The following is a 10,842-nucleotide window of genomic DNA, read 5'->3' as shown; positions in this document are numbered from 1 at the left end:
CCCAACCCCCACCCACCTCCCTCCATCAACCCTCAGTTTGTTCTCTATCATTAAGAGTCTCTTATGGTTTGTTTCCCTGTCTCCTCCCCCACCTTCCCATATGTTCATCTGTTTTGTTTCTTAAATTCCACATATAAGTGAAATCATATGGTATTTGTCTTTCTCTGATTTATTTCACTTAGTATAATACATTCTAGCTCCACCCACGTTGTTGCAAATGGCAAGATTTCATTTTTCGATGGCTGAGTAATATTCCATTGTATATATATACCACATCTTCTTTATCCATTCATTAATCGATGGGACATTTGGGCTCTTTCCATAGTTTGGCTATTGTGGGTAATGCTGCTATAAATATCGGGGTGCATATATCCCTTTGAATCTGTATTTTTATATCCTTTGGGTAAATGCCTAACAGTGCAATTGCTGGATCATAGGGTAGTTCTATTTTTAGTTTTTTTGAGGAACCTCCATACTGTTCTCCAGAGTGGCTGCACCAGTTTAGAGAAACCATTTCTTATTCATTACAACCACAGGATATTTCTCTCTGTCCTCTCTCCCACATATTATAAATGCCCATGGTTCTAGGTCTTGCCACATAATTATGTGATATGGGTGCCCTAACTCCTTATTAAACTGGGATATTTTGGGGAACAGGAACCTTGCTCACCTTTCCAGCTTATGTCCCTCAAACACCTGGCTCTTGAATTTTAGCTATTATTTCTACAGATCTTTTTAACAAAACAAAAAGGGGGGGTTGCTTCCATTACTGTTAACTCGCATATATGGCATATAGCAGGATCCCTGTCCTCAAGAGGTTTTACCACTAGAATCAAAAGTGCCTCATACTCAGTAAGAAAATAAAAAGTATCGGGGCGCCTGGGTGGCTCAGTCGTTAAGCGTCTGCCCTCGGCTCAGGTCATGATCCCAGGGTCCTGGGATCGAGCCCCGCATCGGGCTCCCCGCTCGGCTGGATGCCTGCTTCTCCCTCACCCACTCCCCTTGCTTGTGTTCCCTCTCTCGCTCTGTCAAATAAATAAATAATCTTAAAAATTAAATAATAAATAAATAAAAGGTGTCAGGAGTCTCAGAAAAGGTGCTAATAGGGTAAGGCTTACACGTAAATAACCAAGAGACTGTGGAGTAGAGATGGGGCATGAGAGAAAGCAAGTTGGGGAGGCACGAATAAAACTTACCAGGGGCAAAACAATTTCATTTAGTCAACTTACATATAAATGATCCATAGGGCAGTTCTTGGAGCGTCCCTATTTCCAAATATTGTTGGGACTGAGAGCAAAGGTTGTGCAAAATAACCGCAGGTCCCCAACAGTGCCCTCTTAAGTACCCGTGTTATCTAGACCGTTGTTCCCCAGCCACGCCAGAACTGCCCCAGCCCCTTTTCCTCAGTCTCTGCGTGATTCAATGGGTTAAGACTTTGGTACCGAAAAAAAAAAAAGGCTTTGCTACAGATACAACAGCGGGGGCTCGAAACCAGGACTCTGGGAAGCAGCGAGAAAACGACTGGCTACCCCAGTTGAGCACCTGGGAAGAACTGGGACCCACCAGCCCTAGCGCCCGGGCCGCCCTTACATAACCGGCCGCGCTGCCCTCGAGCGCCGGAAGACCCCGCCCAGCCCCTAAGCCCCGCCCCTACCCCTACCGGCCGGTGAGGTGCCGTGCGCAATTCTCCGGAAGCTTCCGCCCCTTTCCCCTTTTATGGGACTACACTTTTTTTTTTTAAACTTGCTGACGCCACCATAGGACTGGCCCTAAAACCATGATATAGAAGCTCCTCTCACAGTCGTACTTCCGCTTCCTTACACTGAGGAATCAGGGCCTTCCCCCATTTTTCTCACCCAGGAGGCGGCAGCGGCAGCGGCAGCGGCAGCAGCGGCAGCTTGCGATGTTTGGCCTCAAAAGAAACGCAGTAATTGGACTCAACCTCTACTGTGGGGGGGCCGGGCTAGGGGCCGGCAGCGGTGGGGCCTCCTCTTCGGGAGGGCGGCTTTTGGCTTCGGGGAAGGAGGCCACGGCCCGGCGGGAGGTAGGGGGAGGGGAGGCCGGTGCGGTGATTGGCGGAAGCGCAGGCGCGAGTGCCCCGGCCACTCTTGCGCCGGACGCCCGGAGGGTCGCGCGGCCCTCGCCCATTGGCGCCGAGGGCCCCGACGTCACCGCGACCCCCCCAAGGCTGCTGTTCTTCGAGCCCACCCGCCGCGCGTCGCCGCCTGAAGAGATGGAAGGCCCAGCCGCCGACGCCATCATGTCGCCCGAAGAGGAGCTGGACGGGTACGAGCCGGAACCTCTGGGGAAGCGGCCGGCTGTCCTGCCTTTGCTGGAGTTGGTCGGGGAGGCCAGCAGTGGCCCTTGCAGGGACGGCTCACTGCCCTCGACGCCACCCCCAGCAGAGGAGGAGGAAGACGAGTTGTACCGGCAGTCGCTGGAGATTATCTCTCGGTACCTTCGGGAGCAGGCAACAGGCGCCAAGGACGCGAAACCACTGGGCGGGTCTGGGGCGGCCGGCCGGAAGGCGTTAGAGACCCTCCGACGGGTCGGGGACGGGGTACAGCGCAACCACGAGACGGCCTTCCAAGGTAAGGGGGTTAAGTCGTGGAGGCTGCACTGCCTTGTTTCACCTGTCCCAGGACCTTTGGTGGGTGGAAACCGAAAACAAGTCTGTTGAAACGACTCGCAATCTATTTCTGAAACCAGAATTTTCTGGCCGTGAGTCATTGTTTCCGCCCGTCCTAATTCTTTTGGAAATGGCAGCTCTGTTCAAAGCCCGGAAAGGGTGGGATGTCAATTTTCAACTGGGGTCGGCCTGAGTTCTATAGACCCCAAATAGCGATTTCCCTCGCCGTGGGTGGGCAGACAAATCATGCCCTGGTTTAGACAAAGGCCGTGAGAACCTGCAATGCTTTTCTTCCTCTCAGGCATGCTTCGGAAACTGGACATCAAAAACGAAGACGATGTCAAATCTTTGTCTAGAGTGATGGTCCATGTTTTCAGTGACGGAGTAACAAACTGGGGCAGGATTGTGACTCTTATTTCTTTTGGTGCCTTTGTGGCCAAACACTTGAAGAGTATAAACCAAGAAAGCTGCATCGAACCATTAGCAGAAAGCATCACAGATGTTCTTGTAAGGACAAAACGAGACTGGCTAGTCAAACAAAGAGGCTGGGTAAGTTTGTTTTAAGGTTGAAGAGGGGTCTTGGAGTGGAAATGGAATGAAGGATTTTATAGAGAAAGTCTGGGGCTATCTAAAGCTTTTTATGATGCACAACTCAGGTTTTAGGCTCCAAGTTAGGATCTCTGTTTGCCTCACGTTTTAAGTAGTGGGTTCACAGAGACAGTGGGGTATGACTGTCTTGAATTGTTGCATCAAAAATCCGGTTTTCTGTAGGCTGTTTACGGTTGTTGAGTGTTTTGCTTTTGGTATTGTAATTCAGCTGGATACTTTTCAGTAGATTCAAATTATGAAAAAGTAAGAATCACTTGAGGATGATAGTAAATTACATTTCTGAGTGCTGCGTGGCAACCTCCCCCCCCTTAATTGAATAATGTGTCTTCTGTAACCTGTGTAAATAATAATTGGTTTATTATGTTTTGAGGGGGGTGAAACTTTAGACTTTTTAATTCATCTTTTCTTTATGAATAGTGTTTTTAAGCCTTTGGAAACCCATACTTGAAAATGTGCTTTTCTTTTTTGTTTCCTAGGATGGGTTTGTGGAGTTCTTCCACGTAGAGGACCTAGAAGGTGGCATCAGAAATGTGCTGCTGGCTTTTGCAGGTGTTGCTGGAGTAGGAGCTGGTTTGGCATATCTAATAAGATAGCCTTTTAAGTGCAATAATTGACTTTTAACCAACCTGCACCAAAACCACATACGACTGCTGTGAAATCAAATGTATTTATGAAGTTGGACTTTGAGCTGTCCAGGCTGTAACCTCCAAGAGTTCTACTCTAGCAACATAGAACAGCAAGTGGCAAGAGGATTATGGCTAACAGGAATAAATACATGGGAAAAGTAGTCCCCCTTGAAGAGTCACTGTCTAAAAGAAGCCAAGTTAGTTCAGCAACAGGCAAACTTTGGGAGGCCATGGAAGAGAACTTTTAGATTTAGTGAAGATGGTAGGGTTGAAGAGACTTAATTTCCTTGTCCAGAACAGGAGAGTGGCCAGTAGCCAGGCTAGTCATAGAGTCCATTAAATATGTCCACTGAATTCATTAACTTCTTATAGTGTTAAAAGAGAAGCACTAACAATGGCATTGATCTGTATCAAATGGATTTAAGCTACAGGTAATAGAACTATGACTAGAAGCCTCAGTACTGTACAACAGAGTGTGAAGGGAAGCTTTTTCTCTGTAATTAGCTTTCCCAGGTATACTTCTTGAATAGAAAGTCCAAGTGCTCAGGACTTTTATACCCCTGTTCTACTTTGGCTTGGTTTGAGTGGTTTAGTTTATTAGCCTAGTGATGGCCAAGAATACTTGACTTAAGGCTCAATAATTAGAGTTGCAAATATGAGAATATCCTCAATTTTTAAGGTAAAAACATCTTGTAAATGTATTTGTCTGTAAAAATTGTATATATTTTTACAGAAAGTCTATTTCTTTGAAATGTAAAGGGATGAAGAGTCTCAAAATACATCAGTTTTTGCATACCCATTTGAACTTCTGTAGTTAGGAATCTTTCTTACAGCTTTTCTATTCTAAATAATTGTTCTGGTCTTCTAGATTGTATACAGAACCAATTGGTATAATTGTACACAACTTGGTTGTAATGGAACAATTCTGATTCATAACTATGCAGACTTTAATTTTCCTATCTGGTTGGTAAGTATTCCTTAGTTTTTGTTTTTATTTTTTTAAACCTGGGATTGAGAAACTGAGGAATGGGAATTCATCCTTTCACGGCCTTACTTGTGGGTTTTCAATAATTGAGTCAAGGTGGAGTTTAAGTTTTGGGCAGGGGGCGCATGTGGGCTGATAACTTACAAAATAATGGGCTCTGACTGATGAGTAGCTACTCAATTGAGTTCCTTCCACTTGACCTAATTTAACTGGTAAAATTTAAATTGAGTTTATGAGCTCATCTTCAAAACTTTTGCTAAAATTTTCAGCTGTTCCAAATGGGACTTACTAACAGTATGTATATAAAAAGATCACATCAGTGGATGAGAGATACTTGATCCCTTGTTTGCTTAATAAATTGTAAAATGATGGCTTGGAAAAGCAGGCTTATAGTCTAACCATGGTGCTATTATTAGGCTTGCTTGTTAAACACAGGTCTAAGCCTAGTATATCAATAAAACAAATACTTACGTTTCATTTCTGTTAATGATTCCCACACTTTGTTTCAGATTTTTGCATTGGCATCTCTTTGGATTTCAGACTTGACATTTTATCGAACTTAGTTAACTGTTTATTTTCTGTCCTTCCTTGAAATATTTGCTGCTTGTTCTCCCTCTACAGATAGTTATTTCAGTTCTTACATCCTTACCCCGCCATCCCTGAACTCTTACTAGCCCTTTTAGTTTTTGGCACTATGAACCCTACGTAACCCCCACCCCCCACCCCAGCAGAGACCTTCATCCTTAATGAATTTTATTCTTGGGAGGTTGTAGTACAGTGGGTGCCATGACCATAACAGTCATGTGGTGGGAGTCCCTTTTCCTTGGATTGGTACCTTTTCAGTTGTTGATTGATCCTATCTTTGGGGGGAAAGGTTTAAAAGTCCCTTTAGGAATTTTTCAGAGGAGGGGATGACAAATTATGTTCCTTTGCGTTCAGAAATGCTCATTTAAAATTATAGAAAGAGATGGGCTCTGTTAAACCTCAAAGAGTTATGTAAAAGCTACTGCTGGTCAACTGAAGAAAGCTTCTATAGAAGACCTAGGGTCATTTGAAAGCTTCATTCGCAGAACAAGACCTTCAGTCTGTGGACTCCAGATGAAAATAGGCATGAATAAAATGACTAAGAATGTAATAGGGAAGGATTGCCCTGCCTGCCCATCATTGAGCCATAAGGTCATCTAGCTAGAGCTATTTTTACCTATGTATTTATCGTTCTTGATCATGAACCACTTATTTATGTCCTGTCTATCTCTAAGGACCTAAAAGCACTTTATGTAGTTTTTAATTAATCTTAAAATCTGGTAAAGATGACTAAAAGGCCTGTCTCCCCATATCCAGTTGTGGAAATAAGCGCATAGATGTAAATTGGAGGAGTTTAGGGAACCCACTTCCCAATTTACTAGGTGTGACTGCTGAAATGTAGAGGAGGGTCTTAGTTGAAACTTTGTGTCAGGGGGGCTATCAGGGCTTAGGGAGCCAAGTGCTTTAGGGAAGGGTGGGTGGTTTTCTAGGGAGAGGAGGCACGTGTTCTAAGTGCTGACTGGCTTGCATAGTTTAAGCAAATCCTCTGAAATGGAAAGGGAGGGGCTGCTTGGAAAGCTGGCTCTCAGCAACTTGTCTTACGCTTCTCTCAGGGAAAAACATGCAATCCTCTAGTGTCCATGCACACTTTATTGGGGGGTGAACACCTTGGTTCTGGTTAAACAGCTAATGCTGTTGACAGCTGTGCCAGGAAGGGTTAGGACCAACTACAAATTAATGTGGGCTGTAAAATGTAGTATGTTTCCCTAACTTCCTGTTTTTCCTGAGAAGAAAATAATAAATCTTTTATTCAAATGCAAGGTGTGGTATGGGTGTTTTCTAATCGATGACTGTCTTCCTTCCCCCACTTAGACAAGCCTTTTAGGGAAGTCAGCTGAGCAAATAAATAGGTGAATTAACAAGCAAAAGCCTGCTAAAGCTGATTTGCTTTAGAGCAAAGGATGGTTCCCTTCCAAATAAGCCCTTCCTTCATTCAAATTAGAGGTGTTGGGTTTTGAAATGTATTACTGCTGTACTATGGAGTAGTTCCTGTACATTTTAACAAAATCCCTGTCTGATTTTTCACCTTTTAGTCACCGTGTGCTGGTTCATTGCTGCAGTTCTATCTCCCCATCTCCACCTTCTTAGATGAAGGAGCTATAGAAGAGTTAACACCCACAGTTAAGAGTTTTGATAGGTTCTTGGTACTTTTTTCCCCTTCTCCCAAAAACAAAGGTGAGGATAAGCACATTAATTTCAGAAACCCTATCCTGTCTTTATTTTCAGCTGCCTTGAAAGGGAGCTGAATCACCATGGAAATGTGCAAATACGAAGTTTGCATATTGGTTTCAAGCCCTGAGCACCAAATGCTAATTGTACAAACAGGATTCTGTGCTTTTGTGCATTTAAAAGGTCATTTCTGCTTGGAAGCCCCTCTTTTTCTGAAGCCTAACTACTAGGAGAGGGCAACTTTAATCATTACAAAGCTGTTACATACTAGGGCACTTCTAAGCAGAGGGTTGGAGTGAGGGTAGCATAGGATCCAGGGGTCCAAATCTTGGCCCTTGTTGAGTTCTGTGCATTGCAGTTGCTCCCATTGGTAGGTTGTGATATGAAGCCATTTCTGCGGTCATGTTCCTTAGTTTTAACACCTTAAAAACTTGGCTCAAACGGTAACTAGGTAACATGAGTCACTGAGGGAGTCAAAGTAATCAACACTTCCCTTCATTTGACACAACCAGACTTTGTCTTTCAGTTCCTGTTTTGCGACTTTAGAGCTCTTGCTTCATACTGTTTCCTTTCAGAAAATGTTAAAGCAGTTGTGACAGCTGGTATATTTTACAAAAAGTGAAATAACTTGCACAACTGGTGTGTAGCATGGCTCCAGCCAGATGCTCAGAGCATGGCCCGTTAATTCCTGGAGTTCAAAATGATCTGTCTTAATTTATCCCTAGTTCTTTTTGGCCCTACTTGTTCAAAGATTACAGAACTTTGTCTTCTTGAACCCTCCCACACTGTTCAAAGGCTTGTCATTTTCAAGATTTGAAAATTTAACTAGACCAGCTTTAGTTTCAGAGTTGCTACAGTGTTATCTTAGTTATGTGAAGCATGTGGAAAGATGGGGGTTGGGAATCTGCCTTCAGGCAAATGGAACAGACCTCTGAGGATTCAGTGGGTGTGGTTTTTTTGTTTTTTAAGACTTTATTTTGGGGGCGCCTATGTGGTTCAGTTGATAGAGCATGCAACTCAAGCTCAGGGTTGTGAGTTCAAGCCCCAGGTTGAGCATGGAGCCTAGTTTTTAAAAAAAGGGGGTGCCTGGCTGGTTCAGAGGAACATGTGATTCTTGATCTCAGGGTCATGAGTTTGAGCCCTATGTTGGGTGTAGAGATTACTTAAATACATTTTTTTTCTTAAAAGATTTTATTATTTGACAGAGCAAGAGAGGGAACACAAGCAGGAGGAGAGGGAGAAGCAGGCTTCCTGCGGAGCAAGGAGCCTGATGCCGGGTTCATCCCAGGACCCTGGGATCATGACCCGAGCAGAAGGCAGACGCTTAACGACTAAGCCACCCAGGCGCCCCTTAAATACATCTTTTAAAAAAGATTTTAAGTAATCTCAACACCCTACGTGAGGCTCAAACCTTAAACCCAGAGATCAAGAGTCACATGTTCTACCAACTGAGCCAGCCAAGTGCCCTGAGAATTCAGTGTTCTTTACTAATGATTCTTGTGAGGTAAAAAAAGAATACATATGGCAGGCTTTTGTTCCCACACTATACCTGGTTTCCCTTTGCAGTTCCTTTTTTTTTTTTACCTGCATAGAATAATAGTTCCTCACTGGTGGGAAATCTGTTGGGGCCAAGAATACTACTCCAGATTTTACCCCTTCCAAGTATCCATTTTCATTGCTTGTTTCTGCTGTTAGTTTCTGTATTACTCACTTTGCCTGCTCTCATTTCCTGTTCAGGGATTACCTTAGTTTATTAAGAACGTTTCAACTCTGCAATGAGCAGGGACATTTTTTTTAAGATTTTATTTATTTATTTATTTGGGGGAGAATGAGAGAGAGCATATGAGGGGGGGAGAGTCAGAAGGAGAAGCAGACTCCCTGCTGAGCAGAGAGCCTGATGTGGGACTCAATCCAGGGATTCCAGGATCGTGACCTGAGCTGAAGGCAATCGCTTAACCAACTGAGCCACCCAGGTGCCCGAGCCGGGACATTTAATGAGTTCTAGGCAGCCAGATGTTTGTTGAGTCTCTTCATTTATTCATTACACGGCAGTGGACTGCTTGCTATTTACCAGGCACTGTTGGACACTGGAATTCTAAAGAGAATAATTCTTCCCCTCAAGAAACCCGGTCAAAAAAGACTAGGAAACTGGGGTGTCTGGCTGGCTCAGTCAGTGGAGCATGCAACTGTTAATCTCGGGGTTGTGAGTTCAAGCCCCATATTGGGCATGGAGACTACTTAAAAAAAAAAAAAAAGTGGAAAGAAACATGACAACTAATTGTAGAATGATCTTTGATTGGATCCTAGGTGAAAAAAAGGTCTAAGGGACGTGTACAACTGAGGAAATTTTAATATGGACAATATGTTAAATGGTACTGTATCAGTGTTAAATTTGAGTGTTTTAATTATAGTGTGATTATATAAGAGAATGTCCTTGTTCTTAGGGGATACATGCTGAAGAGCTGAATGTTATCACACAACCATATAATGAGAAAGCAATTGTGGCAAAATGTCAAAGCTTGCAGTCTAGTAGGAGTGATAACCATGGACAAAAAATTAGAATACATTGCATAAAGTGCTATGATAAAGATATTCCAAGATAAGGAGTGGGACAAAGCAGGGTGACCACTTATGGAAGCAGATATGGTCAAGGCCTCAAAAGAAACATTTTAGGGGCCCCTGGGTGGCTCAGTGGTTAAGCGTCTGCCTTCGGCTCAGGTCATGATCCTGGGAGTCCTGGGATCGAGCCCCGCATCGGGCTCCCTGCTCAACGGGAAGCCTGCTTCTCCCTCTCCCACTCCCCCTGCTTGTGTTCCCTCTCTTGTTGTGTCTCTCTCTGTCAAATAAATAAATACGATCTTTAAAAAAAAAAAAACACATTTTAGGTTGAACCTTAATGAGTAGGAAATAAAATGCACAAAAGCACAGAGTTGGGAAAGAACCTCCAGGAGTGTAGGGTGGGGAGATGTAGATAATTTTCTGCTTCTCATTTCTTCCCTCCCTACCTTCCTTCCCCTTCACCATACATAGCCACCGAAAGTAGTATATCTTCAATTTCTTCCTTTTGGGGCCTTATATAAAAATAGTGAAAAACAGTGGTGGAGAGAAAAGAATGTGTCTTTGGTCTTGAAAGTCTGAATTTGGTGTAAATGACACACAGCTGGGTGGATCGTGTTTATTTGGGAAGTAAAGAAGACAGACGCCATTGATTGTTTCCTCTATCATGTTAAAGTGGCAGCCCTGAATACACAGTCTCTGGGGTCATAGCTGTTGCTGGATCTTGGTGTAAGAGCTGGCTTTGGCAGACCTGCTTTGGATCCAGTTGCTTTGAATAAGGTTGTCTGAAGAGCCTCACCTAGAGTAGGTAGCTCCCTCACACATCTCACATAACAAGAGAAAGGAACCAACCTGAACACAGACCGGAGAGTGCTGTGCTATCTACAGAACAGACTTTTAGAATAAAGGACAGCCCTCAAAAGTTATTAAACTGGACCCCGAGATACTGAATGGTGGCTCCATGCTCCCTAATTCTATTCCCGTGGGAGACTCAATTACAGCTATTCCCATCCTGGTTAAAAAACCAGTTTGCTCTGACTGCCCAGACTTCCCCACGGGCTGCATTCTTGCCCATGAGCTCATTGTTTTGGCTTCCCTGTCTGTATAAATCCACTGCCAGAGCCAGAGGACTCAGCCTGGGCCCCCTAACTAGCTGGGGCTGCATTCCATTCAGAATTTCGCCA

At 44.1% G+C, this 10,842-nt stretch overlaps 1 protein-coding gene across 1 annotated transcript; it reads left to right on the top strand.

Moving 5' to 3' along the window:
• The first annotated feature begins 1,773 nt into the window (after positions 1–1,773).
• MCL1 (MCL1 apoptosis regulator, BCL2 family member) lies at positions 1,774–6,688 on the top strand. Its single transcript, XM_027609771.2, has 3 exons — positions 1,774–2,591; positions 2,931–3,178; positions 3,715–6,688. Exons 1-3 carry the CDS (start codon positions 1,904–1,906, stop codon positions 3,829–3,831), a joined length of 1,053 nt encoding a protein of 350 aa, XP_027465572.1. The 5' UTR covers positions 1,774–1,903; the 3' UTR covers positions 3,832–6,688.
• The last annotated feature ends 4,154 nt before the right edge of the window (positions 6,689–10,842 follow it).

The sequence above is a fragment of the Zalophus californianus genome, chromosome 4, assembly GCF_009762305.2.
Source record: "Zalophus californianus isolate mZalCal1 chromosome 4, mZalCal1.pri.v2, whole genome shotgun sequence".
Lineage (NCBI taxonomy): Eukaryota > Metazoa > Chordata > Mammalia > Carnivora > Otariidae > Zalophus > Zalophus californianus.
The sequence above is the reverse complement of the archived record's forward strand: the minus strand, read 5'-3'. Positions and strand labels throughout refer to the sequence as shown.

Bases quoted from the DNA above. Each gene is read 5' to 3' on its own strand.
- MCL1 (XM_027609771.2), top strand. From the start codon at position 1,904: ATGTTTGGCCTCAAAAGAAACGCAGTAATTGGACTCAACCTCTACTGT. The intron at 2,592-2,930 runs GTAAGGGGGTTA...TCTTCCTCTCAG, and splicing joins CCACGAGACGGCCTTCCAAG to GCATGCTTCGGAAACTGGAC. The intron at 3,179-3,714 runs GTAAGTTTGTTT...TTTGTTTCCTAG, and splicing joins TAGTCAAACAAAGAGGCTGG to GATGGGTTTGTGGAGTTCTT.